This window comes from Megalobrama amblycephala, linkage group LG3 (genome assembly GCF_018812025.1).
Source record: "Megalobrama amblycephala isolate DHTTF-2021 linkage group LG3, ASM1881202v1, whole genome shotgun sequence".
NCBI classification, from domain to species: domain Eukaryota; kingdom Metazoa; phylum Chordata; class Actinopteri; order Cypriniformes; family Xenocyprididae; genus Megalobrama; species Megalobrama amblycephala.
The window spans coordinates 6677825-6702586 of record NC_063046.1 but is presented as its reverse complement, the minus strand read 5'-3'; the positions used below and the strand labels follow the sequence as shown (position 1 = coordinate 6702586).

Below are 24762 nucleotides of genomic sequence, written 5' to 3'. Positions count from 1 at the left end.
GAAGCAACAGAAGATACTTGCATGTTTTCCGGAAGAAAAATTAAGTAAAGTTTACCTTGATATTCAAAAGTTTTCACCCCTCGGCTCTTAATACATTGTTTTTCCTTCTGGAGCATCAGTGAATGTTTGAACCTTTTTTTAATAGTTGTGTTTGAGTCTCTCAGTTGTCCTCAGTGTGAAAAGATGAATCTCAAAATCATACATTCACTGCTGGAAAGGGTTCAAATATGCAAAAGATGCTTGAAAACTGAAGAATCTGCAGGAGGATTTTTCTGAAGAACAGAGCTCAGTTTAACTGCTCAGGACAAACAAGAGACTCATGAACAACATCACAAAACATAAAAACAGTCGTGGATCATCAGGTAACCACACACAGTATTGAGAATCAATGGTTCACAAACTTTTAAACTGGGTCATTTTAATAAATTCAGCTATTCTTTTGTCTTGTGGACTATATGTAAACATCTTTTATGTAAAATATCTTACTCAGGACAGTACTAAACAAAAAATAACATGCATTTTGTATGATTTCTCTTATTTTGTTAAAATTATTCACATTTCACAGATTCTGCAAGTGGTTCCCAAACTTTTTCTTGCAACTGTATACAACCTGCTTTAAATGCATATCTACAAGTCCACAGGACTAGTGTGGGCATAAATCAAGCCTGTTCTGCCAACACCAGCTGAACAGGCAAATATTTCAAAAGTGTTAAACAGGTGGAGAATAAATGGTATTGATTTTAGACCTGATCCCTTAGAGGGCCAAACGTCTCGAGGCAGGTCACATGGATGTTCCTGACTGGTGCTAATTACAGAAACTAACCAAAACCATCAGTCATTAGGAAAAAGGCACGTGTTTGTAAATGCAAATGAGCTGCTCGCGGCTTTCCAGAAGAAGGTGTAGCTTTAACAGCTCAACAACAACAAAACTGGAGAATCTCACGCAGACAAAATGAGGATTGTCAGTAACGGTGTTCAGCCTTACATTGTTCAAACCGGAGTCGACACTGATGGAGAGACTCAGGAAGAAGTTACAACTTTTAGAAAGAAACTTTTAGAATGAAACTGGATGTTTCTGAATGGTTAGTGGATACATTTATGTAGTTGCTGTGGAGTTGATTCAACTCATCCACTAGCATGTGTCGTCATGTTCATCTTTTGTGCAAATCCAGTGTTGAATTGACCCTCGTTTGTGAAGCAGTCCGGCGTAAAATGACGGCATGTCAACAACACTCTACTACAACAACTCTTCCTCTTCTCTAAAGCAGCCCAACATGGCTCCACCCCCTTTGTTCTGTGTTCTCGGGGGCGGGGTTTATGTAAATGTTAGGGTTAGTGATGTCACTAACCCGGGAAGAAGCTTATTGTAGTCCTTAAACAGAATTCTGTAAAAGAAAAAATCTCCCTTTGCATTGAACTTTGAGCGTCGTAACTTTGCAGATGTTGTTTATGCTCAAACAGCAACATTACACACTAACTAAAGTTAAAAAAGAGAAATCATAATCAACCACCCGTTTAATGACAAGCGGCAGCAGGTTTATTAGGCTGCTGTCACTTTAGACCAAATGCACGGATCTAATATACAGACACGCACCGGTTTTCTCCCAATTGTTTACGTTCACTTAAGACATAATCAACTATGTTTATGTATACCACTGGTGCCCTCTGCAGGCATTTGTTTAATACAAAATGTACATAAGTTGATTGTTTATATTATATTATGTATTTTAACAGTGTTGTTTTATAAAACCATATGATTAATTGCTTTTGTTACTTTATTTGAACCAAATGTTATCGCCTCATTGTTATATGTAGTCATTTTAAAGGCTTAGGTCTATTTTTATTACCACAAAAAATATCCGATTAATCGTCAAAATAATCAATCGATTACTCAATAACCAAAATAATTGTTAGTGACAGCCCTAAGTCAATTAATTAATCAAATGTAATAATTAACACTAAAACTATATAAAAATATATACAAACATTTAAAACATTGCAGATTTTTATCTACTTTTTAATGATATAATTAAGTTTTTTGACGGATTTATTCAAACTTGCATTAAATTAATTAAATATATTTAACAAAAAGCTCCTCTCTAGAGATTTTTCCTCTAGCTATCGACCTCTCAACACTGAATGACTTTCCTGAGGTAAATGTAATATTATATTGTTAACAAACACTCTTTCTGCGACTCAAACACTGCTTTAGCGATTACATGAGGCATTTCAGTAAGATTATTGGATGTTAGGCACACTACAAATAACGTTTAGTGAAGTTTTGTTCATGCTTCAACTGAAAACAGCACCTCAAAATGAAGATCCATTAAAACACAGCTGACATTTACTTGCTGTATTGTGTGCACATAATAGATGTTGACTCAGTCAAACTGCATCATTGGAGAAACGCTAATTCGGCCATCAAAAATGGTTTCAACCGAAACCTAAAATTCATGTTCAGCCAAATATTTGCTGTTGCCAAAAGTTTTAGAGCATCAATATTTGGAAAAATATGAGCAGTCAGGATATTAAGTGTTCCCTGCATTGCAACAGCTCTCAAAAAATGAGACAAGAGAGTTGGACATACTTGACATTGGTGTTGGTGCAGATGATGTACTCGATCTCGTCTGAATATGGGTTTTGGAAGGTGAAGCTGCTGGTTCTGATGAGCATCCACTCTCGGTTCTTCATCCGGAACCGGTACATGACCGAGAGAACCTGCCCTTTCAGCTTGACCACCTAAACACAACAGAGGAACATGGGAGGACAGGGAACATCAGTTCACATCATGTGCACTTACATCTTAGAAATGTAAACGTGTAAGACTGTCAGGAACCAGACCGGGGGCCGGTTGTGTTACAACTTATGCACTACTAAAGGGTCATTCAGTGTCAAATCAACCAAAATTTGGAAACTTCTCTGGCTCAAATTTTTGATTTTGTTAATATTTTCTCTGTAAAAAGACAAACATAAATACTGATGAAATCCAAAACATTAAATAGTAATCCACTGATTTGTACAGGGGGTCAAAATGACCATTTTCAGCTGAGATTTGGAGCCAGTTTAGAGGGATGTAAAAATGACTTCAGAAAGATGGCAGCATCATTATTTTAGTTAATAATGTTGTTTTTTGCCTCAAGTTTGCATGCCTGTAACTCAGTAAGTATTAAAGATACCTTAAAATCATTCTAGATTCTGGTTCATAACAAACTTTCCTTTTGGTATCTTCATTTTACAGTTCCTCAATGGTTCAATCCCAGAAATATGGAGATCTTAATGTGGCACCATGAGTAAACTGGTAAATTGTACACATTTTCAGTGGTCAAAAACTAAAAATGGGTCACTACGCATACAGCTGATACCTTTTTTCTTTTAAAGAGAAATATCTGAAGAAGAAATAATGTTGAAACTAGAATTGTGTATCATGTTTTTCTATCAACTCAATTGCATAGAACACCTGTTTGAGTTGCATAAAAATTCCTTTTCCAAAGTTTGCATGCCTGTAACTCTAGAAGTATTCAAGATATCTTAATATCCTTCTAGATTCTCATTCTTAATAAACCTTCCTTTTGGAATCATCATTTTCAAGGCACTATATAGTTCAGTCCCATAGATATAGGGAACACAATGTGACTCCATCTCCAAATTGTTGAATTTTACCCATTTTCAGTGATTGAAAACCAAATGTAGTTCACTTTGCACATGGCTGATACTTATTGCATTTAAAGAGTAATGTCTGTTTTTCAGCTATTCCTCTTTAAAAGAAAAAGTATCAGCTGTATGCAAAGTGTCCCACGTTTGGTTTTTGACCACTGAAAACAGGTAAAATTGACCAATTTACTCATGGAGCCGCATTAAGATCTCCATATCCCTGGGATTGAACTATCGAGGAACTTTAAAATGAAGATACCAAAAGGAAAGTTTGTTATGAACCAGAATCTAGAAGGATTTTAAGATATCTTTAATAATTCTTGAGTTACAGGCATGCAAACTTGAGGCTAAAAAACACAAGAAGTGCTTTATTTTTTGCTGCCATTTTTGAACTGTCACTGTTGGCATATAATGAAACAAAGATTGCTAAAGTCAACAGATTTTACTAATAGACCTACCAATCTCTCTGTTTTATTATAAAATAATGATGCTGCCATCTCTCTAAAGTCATTTTTACACCCTTTTAAATATTCATCTGTGACATTTAATATTTTGGATTTCATCACTATTCATGTTTGTCTTTCTACAGAGAAAATATTAACAAAATCGAAAATTTGAGCCAGGGACCTCTGGTTGAGCTGACAAGGAATGACCCTTTGCTTTCCCACATTCTTCAAAATAGCTTCCTTTAGGTTCAAGAGAAGAAAATTTGGTTCCTACAACAAATACCAAACGTATTACCAAAGTCCCCCACAAGGATTCAAAATTGACCAAATGTGAACACAAATTGGCTTTAGGAATTAAGAACAGCAGTGGAAAATTGACCATCATTGGTTCATCTAGGATGTATTAAGTTTTTTTTCCCCTTTGAGAACTCCATGTGGGAGTATTCCTCACATTACAGATGCAAAAAAAAAATATATATATATATGTATGAGGAACCAGACTGGCTCATCGAACAAACGTCGGACTCTGGACTGCATCCACATGCTGCCTCTATTGTCACTTAAAGCCATGTTTGTCCATCCAAGTACAGAGATTGCTTTAAATAAAAAGCTGTGCCCAGAGAAAACTACTTTCCACTCAACAGAGCATGAAAGACAACGAGAGAGATCTTCTGAGTTCAAAAACCTTATAAAGCATCTGCCGAAAATGGCTCTTAAACAAACGGCACAGCCGGCAGCACTTCAAGTGAGTAAAAACACAGCGAGTTAAAAGAAAATAAAGAGAAACTTGACATTTCAGATGTATATCCTGCTTTGAGAGAGGAGAGAGGATATGGGATATTATTCTTGGCGACAAGAGGCCACTTTCCCTTTAGACTCGAGAAATCTCAAGAGGGAGGGAAAGACACAAAGTCACCTCTTCCTTCTGAAACAGAACCCAGAGTTCATAGTGTCAATGCTCAAACCAAACCTGAGGTCACATGACTCACATCAGGGCTTCAACACACCTCTCAACAGAAGCACTTTACACTGCTTGACATTTATGTGAAAAGAGCCGCAAATACAATCTTAAAAAATAAAGATTCCTCATTGGCATCAATGGTTCTAAAGAACCATTCATAGAACATTCCATTCCACAACAGATTCTTCAGATTATTACAATGACTTTCACACTAAGAACAAAAGTGGCTCTTTTAGGAACTGTTTCCTAAAAGGTTCTTTGGAAAACCCAAAATAGTTCTTCTCTAGTTCTTCTGTTATATTGTAAGACTGTAGAGTCACCGAAGGGTGATTTTAACAAGACTGCATGGTAGTAAGAAACTAAGAAGTGTAGATAGTAAACAGTAAGCACATGTATAAAACAGAAAAACATCCTGGTGATTGCTTTTAGTCATCACAGAATGAAAAAAAATGTGTCTCTAAATGCTACATGGAGTTTAAAATACTGGGAAACATCAATGAAAATCATAACACGGCCCTTAATCCAACATGAAATTGCAACTCAATTTTGATTAAGGACGCATAAATATTGAAATTTTAGCCAATACTGATAATTATTTACATTCTGAAGCCAATAACTGATATATTGATTAATTTTAGATGTTTATCGACATTCTTTTAAACTGATAACAAAAAAATTTGCTCACCCTAAGTCCAGATGTCTATATGCTTCAAATGAGCTCAAACATAATGTAAAGTGAAAAACGGCTTTTAGATTTAAAACAGATGCAACAGAAAACAGTTTAATCATTTAGCAAATGTAGGCCTTCGATGAACCATGAAATTAAGAAATTATACTACATGGCTGTGTATAACAAACAGCGTTGTTATACTAACACAAGTGTTGTAAACTAAAAATAAAATGATTAAAATCTTCATTAAGTGAGACAAAGCGGATACTTAAATGAAAAAGGGAAATGTTACCTTGGTAATTAACTGAAATAAGTTTAACCCTTGTGTGACCTTATGGACATTTTTCTTTTTCAGGTTTGTTTTTGATCATTTTGCCTGTGTTAATGCCATCTGTATAATTTTTGGCTCAGATGTGTATTTTTATTGGAATTTAACTATTTCACCCCCATTTCCTTTAAAAAAAATCTATTTTACACTAGTAACACAAAATTACGGAAGAGGATTAGGGCCAAGCAATAATAAAAAAATAAAACCATCTCAAGATTAAACTTGTTAAATTACGAGAAAAAAGTCGTTAAATTTCAAGAAAAAGGTCGAGATAAAATGTTGAGAATAAACTTGTTAAATTATGAGAAAAAACTTGTTAAATTTCAAGAAAAAAGTCTAGATAAAACGTTGAGAATAAAGTCATTAAATTACGAGAATAAAGTCATTAAATTACGAGAAAAAAATCGTTAAATTTCAAGAAAACGTTTGAGATAAAATGTTGAGAATAAACTCGTTAAATTATGAGAAAAAACTTGTTAAATTTCGAGAAAAAAGTCGAGATAAAATGTTGAGAATAAACTCGTTAAATTACGAGAACAAATTCGTTAAATTACAAATTTGTTCTCATAATTTAACGAATTTTTTCTAGTAATTTAACAAATTTGTTCTCATAATCTAACGAGTTTTTTCTCATAATTTAATGACTTTATTCTCAACATTTTATCTCGACTTTTTTCTCGAAATTTAACGATTTTTTTCTCAAAATTTAACAACTTTAATCTCGAGATGGTTTTATTTTTTTATTATTGTTTGGCCCTAATCCTCTTCCGTACAAAATAGTTCCTCTCAGGACCTTAAGGTCAAAAATATCTCTACAATGTTTAATCCCAGGGTCATTTAACTATAAAATGATGCAATCTTTGTTAATAGGCTTTCATTCTGTTGCCAAGGCTTCAAAATTAAAATTGACTATTTTTTACCAGATGGTGCCATTTTCTCAGGTTTGGCCTATAAAGCAAATACTCACTTTATTTCTGTTTTCTGATTCTGCATATTATAGAGTCAGTTTGATAAATTATGCAGCTATAATTGTATGGGTGTGTTGGTATGGATGTGAGTGTGTGGTTTATATGTGTGTAATAAAAACTGTGTGTGTGTGCATGCATGTAATATTTGAGAGAGAAAAACTCTACTGCAAATCACAAATTCAGCCACTGTGTGTACCAGAGATTTGATGCCGTCTAATGGGGAAATTTGTTACTGCGAACAAACAAAATCTTACTGAAAGCTCATTTTTTGACATATCAACCTCACATTTGGAACACAACTTATTTAGATTTATGGCTTTGATTTTCTGGTAGTTTTAGAGTTCAAAATGTTTAATAAAATCAAATTTATATAAAATAATGTTCATAAATTATTTTCATAAACTTAAACCTATATCTATTACTCATGGGTTACAGATATAGGTTAAAAGTTATCCTATATCTATAACATTTGGTTTGTTTCACTTTTTAAACATATTTTTTACTTCAGAAAGATTCTGCCAAGGGTCTTCTTTAAAATGAGACCAAACTTAAAATGTGCTTCATGTTTTTATGAGATTTTTGACAGATATTTTTGTCCTCTATGGACTTATGTGTACTAAATTAAAGCAAAAATAGAAATATAAAAAAAAAAAAGTAATTTAAAAAAACGGAAAAAAAAGCACAAAACACTAAAACTTAAATCTAAAATGAAAAAATAAAAAAAAAGTTTATAAAATTAATTATAATTATGAAATATCAATTTAAAATGTTATTAAAAATATAAATAAACACTAAAAGAGTATATAAATAATCCAAAAATAATAACAAAATGCCATGTTAACATTTAGTTTACATGAATAAAGAATGAACTGCACTTATTAAATCTTAGTTTGTTAATTTCAACATTTACTAATACAATACTAATATCAATTGTTGTATTTATTAACATTAGTTAATGAACTGTGAAATAACATGAACAATCAATGAACATCATTAACTAAGATGAATAAATACAGCACAAATGCATTGCTCACTGTTAGTTCATGTTAGTTAATACATTCATCAGTTCAATCAACTGCAGAAGGATACATTTACCAAAATGAAGATGGGCGGTTGAAGGTGGGGCGCTGGAAAATAAGAGGGATTTGTGGTTTCCACCAAATAGGGAGGTCTTTTTAATATTAAAGCGTGTTATTAAATCAGATTTGATTAAATTATAAGACCAGGAATGTGTATTACAGGGTCAATTTAGAGTTAAAGTTGACTTCAGGGAAACAAGGGAATTCTGGATTGTGATATCAGGGCAGGATCTTAGATTTATATCTCTCTACGGATTTCATCCTTCATTCTTCTATGACAAATGGACTCTTCATCTTCACACGGTAAAAAATCTGTCAAGTAAGAATCCAGTAGTCCTCAAAATCAAATGATTTGGAGCAAGCCCCGTGAATGTATATTGTTCTAGCCTCTGACATCTGCTGGGACTCAATATCTACACCACACGCCAAGAATAACACACAATCTCCCGCCTTTCAACGTCTCGCTACGCATAAATTGTCGGCTTTTGTTCCACTTGGCTTCACAAGTACAAGATAAGAGACAGATAAGACTCAGAAACAGGTGTCTATGTGAGCGTCTGCTTGTGTACGCCGCCGCACGCGTGTGGTCTTGAGTTTCGAAGAAGTAGTTATCTGAAGGCTTTTCTGGATGTCAGCCAGAGGGGTCTTTATCAGCCGTCAACAGACCTACGGAGAGAAACGGGCGAAAGTACTTTGACAAATCTCTTTGTGGCGTACCTGACCACTCAACCTTGGCCTTCTGGGAAAAGTGAGGCGGAGGATTCGAGGGTCTTTTGAGAAGCGGAGCACGTAATATAGAGGGCACAATCATCTAGGGAGTAAAGACACTGCGCCCACCCTTCAAGTGCCCACAATATCATCCTCACACACACACACACACACACACACACACACACACACACACACACACACACACACACACACACACACACACACACACACGGTTGGCATAAATGTGTGTGGATCTCAGGAGCTGAAGGGAATACTGATGATAGCAGACAGGTAGTTGAAGACAAAGAAAAAGGGGCTGAAAAAGACTGGGGGGATAAAGAGTAGGATTACAGAAAGACAGTGAGTTCTTGTAAAAGACCAAAGATGAAGAAGTAGGATGAAGAAAAGAGCAGGAAAAGATGCGATCCGACAGGAAGAGTAAGAGGCGAAGCCAAAACAACTTGAGGTTGGGGATGGGCGATAAACGATATCATATCGAGATTGCAATTTACATTGATAACCAGGGCCCTGTATACACCTGGTGCAATGTGACGTCAGGTGCAACGCATGTTTTTTTCCGCTAGTTTCAGCCAGATGCAGTTATCATTTTCACATCCAGCGCCATGTTGTTTAAATGGCAAATGCACTCGCATCCATCTGTTCGCCCATGAGCGTGCTGCTCTGAAAACGAGTGTGTTCAGGTGCGTTGTTGGCGTGTAGCTATTTTGAGGCAAATGAAAACGACTGTGCCATTGACCAACAAAAACCTGGTCTAAAGTCAAAGAGCGTGTTAGTAATATACACCTATAGAAGATCCATTTCTGTGTGTCTCTGTGTGACACACAAACTCACACACAGGTGACGCTCACAGTGTTTTCAGCGTCTGCAGTCTCGATATATGAGGACATAAACACATGAATTTCATCTCCAGAGCTGCCCTTAAAGTCACTTGACAAGATATGAGAAAAGTTTGGTTTAACTTCAAGAAATTATGACCGAAATATATCACTATTATACACTAAAATGTACTTCTCAAAGTAATAATGATAATATTATTATTATTTCTAAAGGAATATCATACAACCAAGATATTTTTTCATCTATGCTTTAAATTTATACAGTTCTGTTGTGCAGCATCTTATTTGACAAAAAATAAAAATGCAATGTTTTGTTGCAAATTAATTGTTATTTTTCATTAGATTACATTTTAAAAGATTGATTAAATTGTTAAAGTTTATAGAAATTTGTATTAAATCATAAAATGCAGAATCCCCCAAAAAGTAAAATGGAAAACAAAAAAATTTAGGGAAAAATAAAAAGGATTTCATGAGGCTCAAAATTAAAGGATTAGTTCACTTCAGAATTAAATTTCCTGATAATTTACTCACCCCCATGTCATCCATGATGATTGTCTTTCTTTCTTCAGTCGAAAAGAAATAAAGGTTTTTGAGGAAAACATTCCAGGATTTTTCTCCATATAGTCGACTTCACTGGGGTTCAACGGGTTGAAGGTCCAAAATTACAGTTTCAGTGCAGCTTCAAAGAGCTCTACATGATCCCAGACGAGGAATAAGAGTCTTATCTGGTCATTTTCTAAAAAAAAAAAAAAAAAAATCTCTATACTTTTTAACCATAAATGCTCGTCTTGCACTGCGCTACACATTACGTAATCATGTTGGAAAGGTCATGCGTGATGAAGGCGGAAATATCAATCCAGTGTTCACAAAGTGAACATGCAAACTTTTACAAAAACAAAGATAAAACAATGATGTCAGATGATGAGGTGAAGTTTTTCGCCCTAATGCAGTATTTCCGCCTACGTCCGTATGACCTTTCCAATGTGATTACGTAATGCGTGGCACATCACAGAGCAGTGCAAGATGAGCATTTGTGGTTAAAAAGTACATAAATACATTTTTTTCTCAAAATGGCTGATGGTTTCTCTAGATGAGACTCTTATTCCCCGTCTGGGATCATGTAGAGCTCTTTGAAGCTGCACTGAAACTGACATTTGGACCTTCAACCTGTTGAACCCCAGTGAAGTCCACTATATGGAGAAAAATTTTCCTCAAAAACCTTAATTTCTTTTCGACTGAAGAAAGAAAGACATGAACATCTTGGATGACATGGAGGAGAGTAAATTATCAGGAAATTTAACTCTGAAGTGAACTAATCCTTTAAAATGGAGCTAATCTGTGGAGTTTAATTGTGAGCCAACAAGTTTACATGTTCATTCCTAAGGTCTAACAATATGTGGAAAGCATTTCCTTCCCCATTTTACTAATATATAGTTAAATGAATATGAAAATTTCATGATAATATTTTTGGCCATATTGCCAAGCCTTACTTGGTTTAAGGATACAACAGGAGAAAGACAAACAACAACAGAAGAAACGGTGAAGAGCGGGGAAGCGTCCACTCGACCACCCTCTGCCGTACTCCACAGGTACTCGACGGACTCTGAGAAACTCTCAGCGGTGGCCAATCAACACCTATTAACTGACTCCACCGAGAGTCGCAGCTACTGCTTCTGAATGACTAACCAAACAGCACTGGAGTTCACTTCCTAGTGCCGACTGGAGAGGGGAAGCTAGGGACTGTGGGGCGTTGAGAAGAGCTTGTTTTTACTGGCAAGCAACGTTCACATAATGTCACCCCAGAGCCCAGAGGTTGCGGTTTCGTCGCTTTGGAGACTATCAAGTTCTCAGTTATGTCGCCTTGTCTTAGACATTCTCCTAAACTTAGGAACAGCATTTCTTGACATGAATATAATCACATGAAAAACACCTCAAGGAGTGACTTTTGCCTGCAGATTACTGTAAAAATAACAATAAGCGTGAACAGTCTTAACAGGAGTTTGGCGCTTTGTGCCGCATCTTCTAATGTGATGCCTATTTTAAATATTCATTTTTAAAGAGCCTGTCTTAAGATGGCATTCATTTGCTCTTTTTCCCTAAAGTTCTGATATTATAAAAACCATATTTAAAGCAAAAATGACTATATTGTGACATTTAACGTTATCATGAAATAAATTTACTCATACGGTGATATTAGGGGCCGTTCACACAGAATGCGTTTTTCTGTTCCAATGCGCTACTTTTCCATTGTTTTTCTATGTAAATGCACTAGACGGATGCGTATGACCGTTACACTCTCGTCTCACGTCTTTTGAAGCTCCTTGCACATGAGCGCCGCAGTTTTAAGACACCGTGTCAAGTTTTAAAAGAATTTAAACTTTTACGCTCATCAATGTCAGTTACAAAACAGTGAACCAATCAGAACAACTCGGAGGCGGGGCAAGCATTGTGAAATTCTGTTTACAGTAGCAAGTAGGCTTGGCAACTGTTTTATTTGTTTGTTATTGCTGTTATTGCATCGCATCTCAAAAGTGCATCTCGAGACCCTCGCGTTTTAGATGCAAAGACGCGTTCTGTGTGAACGAGCCCTAAGATCTGGGTCATACTGCCCACACCTAGGCCAGATTGATGAAAATCTTCTGGAGAACGAAGTTAAGACATTGTGAAGTTCATAAGAATATTCCCAAGTACAATTCTTGACAAGTTCTCAAATATTTTCTCAAAAAGAGAATAAGACGAATTTTATCTTCAAGAAGCTCTCCATCACATCTCATCTGTGTCTAAGAGAAATAGTGAGATCTCGTTCATAATGTTTCTTTCCTATGGGTTTATGGTGCTGATGCTGAATGTCAAACCTCTGTGTGTGTGTGTGTGTGTGTGTGTGTGTGTGTGTGTGTGTGTGTGTGTGTGTGTGTGTGTGTGAGTGTGTGTGAGTGTGTGTGTGTGTGTGTGTGTGAGAGAGAGAGACTAGGGCCCTGTTTACAGCTGGATTTAAGTTGCATTTTGGTCGAACGGATCACAAGTAGACGACACTAAATATAGGTGTAAACGGGGTCTAAAAGGTTTTGAGCTTGTCCAATTTCGACCACTTCCAGAGGTAGTCGAAAACACATTTGACTGGATTGCTTTCCTAGTGTAGATGCTCATGTGGTCGACTGTGTTCAAACAGCCACAAAAGACTGTCTACTCTCCATCTACAGACCAAATAAGTAAACATTATGGGAAGAGCTCTACCCAGATGGGATTTAAACTTTGTCGGCTGAAGACTCAAGTATGTTTTTCTGTCGTCTCCAGGCATGTTCATATGTAAATTTCACGAGCTTATTTCATCCATTAGATCGAAAGATCTGAAAAAGCCCATACATTTACCCACCCATAGACCCTCCCCTCGAAGAAATCAGGACAGAAGTGGTTGAAAGTGGACAAAAGAGACGGATTAAAACACCAGGTGTAAACGGGAATGTGTCTCCCTCATCTACTTGTGATCTGATTGATCAAAACACATCTTAACACCGGGTGTAAACATGGCCTAGATCTCCACTTGCTGTTGGCTGAGGTCTGGTTGACGCACCTGCTGGAAGCTCTCTCGCAGGTGGCTCTGGTCCTCTGGGTGGCAGAACTCCAGAATGTCTTTACCAAGAAGATCCTGTGTAAACCCAATAAAACAAACAGTCACTTATACGAGCTCTTAGTGCTTGTTAAACACGGATAACAGACAGCAATAATAACTGAAACATTTTGATTATTTCAAGAACCTCCATTATTCTCTATGATTAAGATCAAATGCATCTCAAATAAATAAGCAGGACATAAATACTAAAGCACTGCTTTAGTTCCTGTAACTGTGCATTAATATAATACTGCACGACACGTTCAATGAAAATGACCTGAGGCTGGTAGCCAATCACGTTGATGCAACGAGGGTCCACGAATGTGATAATGCCATCTGAGTTGTGGCGGGAAAGGAATTCTGTTGGCACAGAGAGTCCGTTCATATCCATGGAAACTGGAGAGCTGGTCACCTGAGGGACAAGGTGAACGGATCTTTACACAACAGACGAGCAGGATGATCAAACATATATATCAAATATATCAAAAACAAATTAATTAGACATTTCAAAACATTAAAGGGGACCTATAATGCCCTTTTGACAAGATTTATTATAAGTATCTGGTGTCTCCAGAATGTGTGTGAAGTTTCAGCTCAAAATCCCCCACAGATAATTTATTATAGCTTGTCAAATTTGCCTCTATTTGGGTGTGAGCAAAAACATGCCGTTTTTGTGTGTGTCCCTTTAAATGCAAATGAGCTGCTGCTCCCGCCCCCTTTCCAGAAGAGGGCGGAGCTTTAACAGCTCAACAACAACAAAGCTGGAGAATCTCACGCAGCCAAAATGAGCATTGTCAGTAACGGTGTTCAGCCTTACATTGTTCAAACCGGAGTCGACACTGATGGAGAGACTCAGGAAGAAGTTACAACTTTTAGGATGTTTCTGAATGGTTAGTGGATAAATTTATGTAGTTGCTGTGGAGTTGATTCAACTCATCCACTAGCATGTGCCGTCATGTTCATCTTTTGTGTTGAATTGACCCTCGTTTGTGAAGCAGTCCGGCGTAAAATGACGGCATGACAACAACACTCTACTACAACAACTCTTCCTCTTCTCTAAAGCAGCCCAACATGGCCCCGCCCCCTTTGTTGCGTGTTCTCGGGGGCGGGGTTTATGTAAATTTTAGGGTTAGTGATGTCACCAACACGGGAAGAAGCTCATTGTAGTCCCTACCAGCCGTTTGTTGTAGTCCTTAAACAGAGATTTCTGTAAAAGAAAATATCTCCCTTGCATTGAACTTGCCTTTGCATTGATGTTGTTTATGCTCAAACTGCAACATTACACACTAACTAAAGTTAAAAAAGTTAAATCATAATCAACCACCCCTTTAAAAGGTGCACTATGCAGGATTTTAGCTACTGAACAGTCTGTATACACACCACCACACACTTCTAATGGATCATAAGTAATGATTGATGAGTCTATACTTTATTTTTTGGGGTGAAAAAACCCCCACAAATCCTCAAATATTGCTGATATTTATTAAAACAAGAAATACTTTTCCGCTCTGACACTGGATATAACAAATGAGTTTGTTATTTGAGAGCTGACAAGGAACTTTTTTTTTATTTATAAGGAGAGATGAATTGAGTTCCCAGAAATATCATGTGCCAAAAAATAAAAGTCTAATTAAATGACAGATTCAACATATCCTAATATTTCTTCTGTAGAGTATTACTCAAATTATGAAATCCCAGACTCCTCATAACTCACCAAGATAAATTATTTTCAATATCAAGTTGAATCAACAAGAAATGCATCAGTCTCTTATTGGAATAGAAGTTGTACTCAAGAGTAAAAAAGAAAAGAAAATAAGACGAGTGGTGCTTGCATATGCAAAACAATGCTTTGGAGATGTTACCGTGAAGTTGCTATGACTTTATGAGTGGTTTTAGCATGCTATGGTGTTCTAGTTGGTTGGTTGCCACGTATGTCAGAGATCTGTGCATTTAAGACTAGCACACATACCTGCAGTCTTCCAATCGCAACCAAGCAGTATTTGCTGGTTTGACCTGCTTCCGTATCTTCATCCGGAATAGTCATGCCTGAAGAAGACACGCACACAAGAACAGTCACTTGTCCAAACGAACACTGAAAATATGTGGAAAGATCAGAAACAGTCACAGTTAGCGTTGTCCTGATGACTAACATGTTTATTAGTACCTCATTTTTCCAACTTGCGACACAACTTAAGGATCTGTTTGGGAATCTTTACGCAAAACATGTTTTCCAGTCCAATAATAGCATCTGCTTGACATTTTTTGTCAATGTCTCCCTCAGTTTTTTCATGCGTAAAGGTTTATATTAGTCGTCCAAAACCAGTAGCGAGGCGGTTATTGTTCTTGGACGTTGGCGTGCCGTGTTTATCTGGAGTAAACACTGATGAAGATCAGGGTGGAGGAGCGATTCCGGTCCTGGAGTTTCGTTTAACCAAAAACCAAGCGTTTAATCTCTTTTTAATAACATTAACGATTTCTCGTTGACACACTTCCTCCTTAGCCTTGACCTCATTATGGCTGATGGCTAAAAAGCTTTTCAGGATACAAGACTCTTTGTGAATAACAAATACGAGAGAGTGAGAGAGAACAAAAGAAGAATAAAATATAATACTTTCACAATTTATAAGATGGCTATAAAAACCTGTAAGTTTATACCTTTATTTCCAACAGAATTTAATATATGTGACCCGTGCTGGCAAAAAGAGTTATTGTTATTCACATTCTCTATTAAAAAACCTTCAAAATGATGTATGATTTGCTGGAATCCGACGAAAAATGAACCTATTTGAAGTCGATAGAGTCAGCAAAGTCAATTTTGAGGAAAAGTTTTCTTAAGGCTCCAAAACAAAATCACCAGCAACCTTACCTTAAAATCCCTGGTAATACCACCAAATTTGGCACAAACCAAGTCAAAAACCATATCTATAAGAAGAAATATATATATATATATATATATATATATATATATATATATATATATATATATATATATTCAACTTTTTTTTCCATGATTCCACAATTGTTTAACATTAATGAGACAGACCTACTGTATCACACGGATCTAATATGATGTTTTTCCCCAACAGTTAACCAAACGTTCACTTAAAGGATTAGTCCACTTTTAAATACACCTTTCCTGATAAATTTACTCACCCCCATGTCATCCAAGATGTTCATGTCTTTCTTTCGTCAGTCGAAAAGAAATGAAGGTTTTTGAGGAAAACATTCCAGGATTTTTCTCCTTACAGTGGATTTCAATGGCTACCAACAGATTGAAGGTCAAAATTACAGTTTCAGTGCAGCTTCAAGGGCTTTAAATGCCTACGCCTTCCCCATTTAAGTTACAGAAAAAAACGAAACTGGCGCCGCGTTCGTTCCGTAAGTAGAATAGGGAAGGCGTAGGACATTCAGCGTAAGCGTTATGAAGAATGCGGAAGCGGAAAGTACGTTCAAGGCGATATTTTGTTTATAAAGCATAAACGGTTGTATTTTTTTAGAAAATGACCGATCGATTCGCTAGATAAGACCCTCATTACTCATCTGGTATCGTTTAAAGCCCTTGAAGCTGCACTGAAACTGTAATTTTGACCTTCAATCTGTTGGTAGGAGAAAAATCCTGGAATGTTTTCCTCAAAAACCTTAATTTCTTTACGACTGACGAAAGAAAGACATGAACATCTTGGATGACATGGGGGTGAGTAAATTTATCAGGAAAAGTGTATTTAAAAGTGGACTAATCCTTTAAGACATAACAGATAATGTGTGCGAGACAGATTTTTTGTTAAAATACTGTAATTCTGTGTATATCGGGATCGCGCGCTGTCTGAGGCGTCTTTGTGTGCGCGCTTCGGATCTGTCATGCAGCACAAGTAAGATCGATTTGTTTATATCAGCGTGAGTTTGAAAATCACATTTCATTGGCTCAGACTCATGTCACTGAGAATTCGTTATGAATATTCACAAAGTTAAAATGCTTTAAAACGATACCAAACTTGTGCTGAGAGGAAGCACCAGTCGTCCAGAAGCGGATAGAGAAAAACAGCATTTTTCATAGTCAAAGGAAAGGCGAATTAAGGATGACTGGGGCACTTTTTTGAATTTTCGCCTTGTGAAAGGCTTTTTGCCCCAAATTAAAAACATCTGCCCAACACACGATACATTTCTGTAATACTGAAGATGTTAACCATCCATTAGAAGAGGAAACAATGTTACATTATAATGAAAGGATGCATGACACACTTTTCTGTAAACACAGCCAAAAAATTTTTTGGTAACATTTGGGTGATTGGGACAGCATATCTTTCCACTGATTTAGGGTAGTGTGAGCATATTTACTGTATTGCACAAGTTAGTTCATACTTTGATATAATTTTATGTGCAATATTTACTTTTCTGTTCATTATCATTAAGAGTTTGTGTTCATTTCTGATCAACTTTATTTCTGAATGTTTATAAATCCATCACAATTCATACTGTGCAACACATGTAAAGACCAAATCCGTTGAAAATATTTACAAATCAAATAAACAAGTAAAAAAATGTTTCAGGTCCAAAAGTCCTACAAAAGATGTTGGGTGGGCCCGTCACTAATCAACTGTTTGACAAACACATTTAACCTGCACAAACCTTTAACAGAAACATATGGTTTATTACTGCAACAAAATCAGTAAAAAAAATTTTTTTTAGCAAAATCTAGCTATTTCATGAATATTTTTGTGGTTGATTAGGGCTTGCACAAATAAGAAGTTTGTGAACCACTGATTTAGAGCAAACAGAACATTTACACTGATTGTCTATTGCAAGGTTAATCATTGTATTAATTAGCAAAGCCTTTAAGCACTGTCCCAATCACCCAAAATTATGCTGTCCCATACACCATTGTGTTTGGGTGGATGGGACAAAATAAAAACAACCCAATTCTGAAAATAGAAACATGACATTAACAATTTTTTACTGAATTTGTAGCAGTAGTGCATCATATTCATGTTTCCATCAAACATTTGTACAATATTGAAGCTATGACAATTTTAGGACCTTTTTATGAAAAGCTTATGACATTTTCCTCAGTTCATGCATTTCACAGTCAACTTCCTGTTTGATGCTTGCCCCGCCCACCTGTGTGATGTCACACCAATGAGGGTATCCTATGTTAATTATGTGGTCTCTCAGCTAGGGCTCAGCAAAAAAGGTTTTTATTTTCACTCATTAAGTGAGAAAATACGGTCCCATTTGACCTTATGTCCCAATCACCCTCCACTTTCAAATGAAAATTTCCTGAAAATTTTAAAGTATGAACTTAATTGTCATATACAATATGCTAGTGCAAGTATATAACAATTAGTTCAAACTTTGACCTGTGGAGGGCAGTAATACACTTAGCAGCGTCTACACTGCTGGAATTCAAATAGAGAAGAAGAAGAAGAGAGCTAGTTCAAGACGAGCGTTTATGGTTAAAACTTATATAATTTTACTTTTTTTTTTTAGAAAATGACCGATAGTTTCTCTAGATAAGACTCTTATTCCTCATCTGGGATCATGTAGAGCTCTTTGAAGCTGCACTGAAACTGTTTGGAGTCCATTGAAGTCCACTATATGGAGAAAAATCCTGGAATGTTTTTATCAAAAACCTTAATTTCTTTTTGACTGAAGAAAGAAAGACATGAACATCTTGGATGATGGGGGTGAGTAAATTATCGGGAAATTTTAATTTGAAAGTGAACTAATCCTTTAATTCACCCTACTCCTCTCAGAAAATGTACATATAAAGATGTTTAATTGCCGTTTTATTGCTAGATGAGGGCTTAATGAACGCATTTTTGTGAAAACCTCAACTTCAACCGAAATTGACATTTTTGACTTGTTTTGCCTGTAGCTCGAAATTAGCATTCCCACTCATATTGACAGCACAGGTCACATATGTTTTTTCATATTAAACAATTTAACATCTTTTATCCTCAAATACTCCAAAATTGGCTCAAACAATTATGTGAGTGAGGGGCGGGGCTATTGGTTTGTCCAGCCAATGGAGTGCAAGAGATTCCGGAAGTAAAAAAATCTCATTAATTTTCTCTATAAAGGATTTTGAACAATAACTTATAAACATTTTAAGACAGACCTACTGTGAGCTACGAAGCTGTTCATTTTGTATGTTACACGCTCTTTTTCAGGCCATCAGCCTGCTTTATTTTAACTTTTAAAAGAATTTTTAAAAATATTGAGATATTGCTGAGAAACCTCAACCAATCAGAACACTTTTTCCCTATGCTCTCAAACTATTTATTGCATATTTGGCAATACATGTAAAAATATTTCTGTCCTACTTGTAAATAAATTCTTGCTTCAAATCAAAGTTTTTAATATTGTGGTTCACCTCATAACTGGTTGATTTGGTTCATAGCTTATAACTCTTTCACAAGGACTTTTTTAAAATCCCAATGGGAGAAATGAATGGGAAAAAAGCAAGGATGCTGAAGAAGTGGCCGGGCACTGCTGCGTTCGATGACAGAGAGATTTAGACTGTTTTAAACCAGTAAATTGTGATGTTTTTCTTGAGAATCACTTCATAAGACTCGCTGTGTTTGTGTTTTTATGTGCATCCAACAGCATATAAATATATACAGAATAATACAAATATAGAATAGAGAGACGTACGGGCAATTTATTGTCATTATTCCATGGTCTGTTCCTACATTCACACTGCAAAACTGTCACCTCGAGTGAAATACAACTCAATTCATCAGCGGCGCATGGCAGAGCAAGAAACGCTAGTTTGCAAAACTAATGACTCTGAATACAAATAAACAGGAACGGCTGTATATATCACTGTTTACTCTGCATAAATGACACATTCAGGGAAAAAACGGCTGTATACTATTTACAGATGCACCGATGTGATGTTTTGAATTAATTTACTGCCTTTATTTGGCAAAAGCTGGCATTATACAAGCAGAAAGGATTCATTTGGTCGCATCCAATAATTAAGTAATAAAGAGCACATAATGTGTTCATCAACAATCAACAATCCATATCAGGGCCATCTGGTGTGACCAGAGTGTTTACTAACCGTTAATGCACTGATTAACATTAAAACCACATGATCTTTGCTTAGATCATCACATTCCAATATGACACAACACTAACTGACAATCAAGTGTTACGGGTTATTTTTATCCTTACTTTGTGCTGTTATGCAACAAACAGGATGCCGAGCATGTGTGATTAATTTTTATGACACACATATAGCAAATTTGTAGGAGACGTGCTCGGAGGATACCTGGAGGACCTCCAGCAAACATATGAGGCAAAAAGTTCACGTTTTGTGCTTTTGGGTTCAGGGTTGCTCAATTCTCTGTCTGTTTCTTCCTTTCACACTGAACACATGCTGTTGTGCTAATAGGAATCGCAGGCCGGGGGGGAACGTGCGTGCCGGAGTCATGTGGGAGTCATCCAAAACTCCAGACAGTTCTGCGGACCGGAGGATTCTAACAGAATTTTACACTGAATTCCAGAGTTCTAACAGTTCACAGAGTTCAAGCACAAGTTCAATGTGTGCCATGAGGATTCGCATTCTGAGTTCCATCATATCACTGCTACTGATTCAGATATTGATGAATGTTTAACATCAGAATTACATGCAGTGATGCAAATGATTCAATGAATCTTTTTGGAACCAGTTCATTTACATGTATCAGTTGCATTTGAAGTTCACTTCAGAATTCAAATTTCCTGGTAATTTACTCACCCCCATGTCATCCAAGATGTTCATGTCTTTCTTTCTTCAGTTGAAAAGAAATGAAGGTTTTTGAGGAAAACATTCCAGGATTTTTCTCCATATAGTGGACTTCACTGGGGTTCAACGGGTTGAAGGTCCAAATGTCAGTTTCAGTGCAGCTTCAAAGAGCTCTACATGATCCCAGACGAGGAATAAGAGTCTTATCTAGAGAAACCATTGGTCATTTTCTAAAAAAAATAAAATGACATACTTTTTAACCACAAATGCTCATCTTGCACTGCTCTGTGATGAGCCACACATTAAGTAATCAAATTGAAAAAGGTCACGCGTTACGTAGGCGGAAGTACGGATTGATCCAGTGTTTACAAAGTGAAGTCAAATGCCCTTTACAAAAAAAAGTAAAAAAATGATGTCAAACGGTTTTGAAGTTGGAGGAGAAAATGAGATGGAGTTTTTTGCCCTACTGCGGTACTTCCGCCTACGTCACACGTGACCTTTCCAACATGATTATTTAATGCGTGGAGTATCACATTTTTTTTTTTTTTTTTAGAAAATGAGCAATGGTTTCTCTAGATAAGACTCTTATTCCTCGTCTGGGATCATGTAGAGCTCTTTGAAGCTGCACTGAAACTGACATTTGGACCTTCAACCCGTTGAACCCCAGTGAAGTCCACTATATGGAGAAAAATCCTGGAATGTTTTCCTCAAAAACCTTCATTTCTTTTCAACTGAAGAAAGAAAGACAAACATCTTGGATGACAATTATCAGGAAATTTTATTTCTGAAGTGAACTAATCCTTTAACATGAGCAATGAAATATACTTTTCTTTTCTTTTTTTCTTTTTTTAAACTGATGTTCATTTCAACATTTACCAGTACATTTTAAAATTAAATGCTGTATTAATATTATTTAATGTACTGGAGCTAACATAAACTAACAATTAAGAGAAGTATTTTTATTTAACTAACATTAAAAAAGGCAAATAAACACTAACAAATTGTAAACATTTTAATGAACTCTTTAATAATAATAATGCAATTAATGACTAATAACGGTTGGTTTAAAGCACTTAATGTCATTTTCACATTTTCTGTGACCTAAAAAGTGATGTTGTTAAAGCATTATCTAACTCTTTACATATGAGCTTATTAAACAATAACACTTTAATTACAGTAACAATGAATGAAGAACTATTTGTATATAGTCTAATAATGTACAGTTTATAAGCTATAGTTTGCAAATGTTTTTTAAGTACTTTGTTACACTATAATTATTATATAGTTACTGGTTTCACTTGTTAATATTAGTTGACATTAGTTAGCATGAACCAACAAAGAAAAATACTTCCAAGGCATTTATTACTCCTAATGTTCATTTCAGGATAAACTAATAAATTATAAAAATCAAAAATAGTATTTGTTAATATTTAATGGAGCTGACATGAACTAAAAATGAACAGTTGTATTTTTATTAACTAAGGTTATCAAAGATTAATTAACACTGTAACAATTGATTTTTTTTATTGTTAGTGAATGCATTAACTAATGTTAAGTAACAGGATCTTATTGTCAGGTGTTACCCATGTAAAAAAAATGGAACAGATCCATTTCCTAGGGAAATTCTAAATGGAACAGTTATTTAAAGGTAAGCACACTTACAGCATATGGATTAGCCTCGACTTAATTGATTTCATGGGTTGTTTAAATTAGTTATTCCGCTACACTTCGGAGTATTTGTTTGCACATTTGTTAGTTTCTCTCAGACTCGATGGCTTTGAACTGAAAGCGATGTGAGTGTGTTTGTGTAAGTACCCGCTGGCGGCCAGGCCTTGATGTAGCCGGTGCAGTGAACAACAGAGTACTGCGCCTCCCCTTCCTTAGACGGCCCAAGACCATTCCTGCGAACCAGAGAGAGAAACAAAGAGAATGAGACAAACAAACACGTCTGGTACTCGTGTTTGCTACATTCAAGTTGGCATTCAGGTCATATGAGAATTACGGTCTGCAGGATCTGATTTGGAAAGTCGGCACGAACCTCAGCAAAAATGTTCCCTTCAGCTTTTCACATCAAAACAAAACAGAGAAGCACAACAACAAGACGGCTATCTGAAAACATCAAGATTACTGTAGCTTTGCTTTTGTAAAGTTTGTATTTTAATGCCATTTTCAGATCACTATTGTTTGGGGTCAGTAAGATTTGTTTAATGTTTCTGAAAGAAGTTTCTTCTGCTCACCAAGCCTGCATTTATTTAATCAAAAATACATTAAAAACAGCAATATTGTGAGATGTTATTACAATTTAAAAGAACTGTTTTCTATTTGAATATATTTAAAGATGTAATTTATTCTTGTGATGGCCAATTTCATTACTCCAGTCTTCAGTTTCACACGATCCTTCAGAAATTATTCTAATATGATGATTTGCTCAAGAAACATGTATTATTATTATCAATGTTGAAAACAGCAGTTTAATATTTTTGTGGAAACCATGACGCATTTTTTTCAGGATTCTCTGATAAATGGAAAGAACACTTGACGAATCAGATCCACTCTCAAATCCATCTTTTCACACTGAGGACAACTGAAATTCAAAACTTTTGAATTTCAAGATCAAGGGAATTTGTACTTAATTTTTCTTCCGGGAAACATGTATCTTCTGTTGCTTCCGAAGGGCAGTACTAAATGAAAAACAATGATATTTAAACAAAATAAGAAAAATTGGGACATCTTGTTCAAAAGTGTTCACACCCCGACTCTTAATGCATCGTGTTTCCTTCTGGAGCATCGGTGAATGTTTGAACCTTTAATAGTTGAGTTTGAGTCCCTCAGTTGTCCTCAGTGTGAAAAGATGGATCTGAGAATCATAGAGTCAATGCTGGAAAGGGTTCAAATATGCAAAAAATGCTTGAAAACTGAAGAATCTGCAGGACCTGGAGGATTTTTCTGAAGAACAGAGCTCAGTTTAACTGCTCAGGACAAACAAGAGACTCATGAACAACATCACAAAACATAAAAACAGTCGTGGATCATCAGGTAACCACACACAGTATTGAGAATCAATGGTTCACAAACTTTTGAACTGGGTCATTTTAATAAATTCAGCTATTCTTTTGTCTTGTGGACTATATGCAAACATCTTTTATGTAAAATATCTTACTCAGGACAGTACTAAACAAAAAATAACATGCATTTTGTATGATTTCTCTTATTTTGTTAAAATTATTCACATTTTCACAGATTCTGCAAGTGGTTTACACAGTTTTTCAAGCAACTGTATTATCAGATAAAAGTATGTGATTTCTGTGCCAATAACACCAAGCATAACTGTTAAAATTATTATGTTGATTACTATTTTATGTCCAAATATATTACACTATATATTACACTACACACTATTACACTATATTATATTATATTACATATATTATATTCATATATCATATCATATATTATATTATATTATCACCATTAACTACTTGCTACTTGCTTATTAACATGCATATTACTAGTACTTTGTCTGTTTATTAGAAAGAAGAAAGTCGTATACACCTAGGATGGTGTGGTGAGTAAAGCTTGGGGTAATTTTCATTTTAAATTGAACTAATCCTTTAATTACTACCTTACTAACTATTAATAAGCAGTAATTATGAGTTTGAGGCAAAAGCCCTAGTTAATAGTTAGTTAATCGTGAGAATTGGACCCTAATTTAAAGTGTGACCATACATATGTACACTACACCCGAGCAATCT

The 24762-nt window shown here is 35.7% G+C and overlaps 1 protein-coding gene across 5 annotated transcripts in view; it reads right to left on the bottom strand.

Moving 5' to 3' along the window:
- Positions 1 to 24762, bottom strand: part of arnt2 (aryl-hydrocarbon receptor nuclear translocator 2) — a 104568-nt gene that overhangs the window by 33076 nt on the left and 46730 nt on the right. For all 5 annotated transcript variants that reach the window (XM_048183651.1, XM_048183654.1, XM_048183650.1 and 2 more), the window contains 5 exons: positions 22826 to 22911; positions 15251 to 15327; positions 13559 to 13693; positions 13243 to 13317; positions 2588 to 2739 (listed from right to left, as the gene is read on the bottom strand). In XM_048183651.1, the coding sequence (XP_048039608.1) occupies positions 2588 to 2739; positions 13243 to 13317; positions 13559 to 13693; positions 15251 to 15327; positions 22826 to 22911 (525 nt within the window). The remainder of the gene's footprint in view (positions 1 to 2587; positions 2740 to 13242; positions 13318 to 13558; positions 13694 to 15250; positions 15328 to 22825; positions 22912 to 24762) is intronic.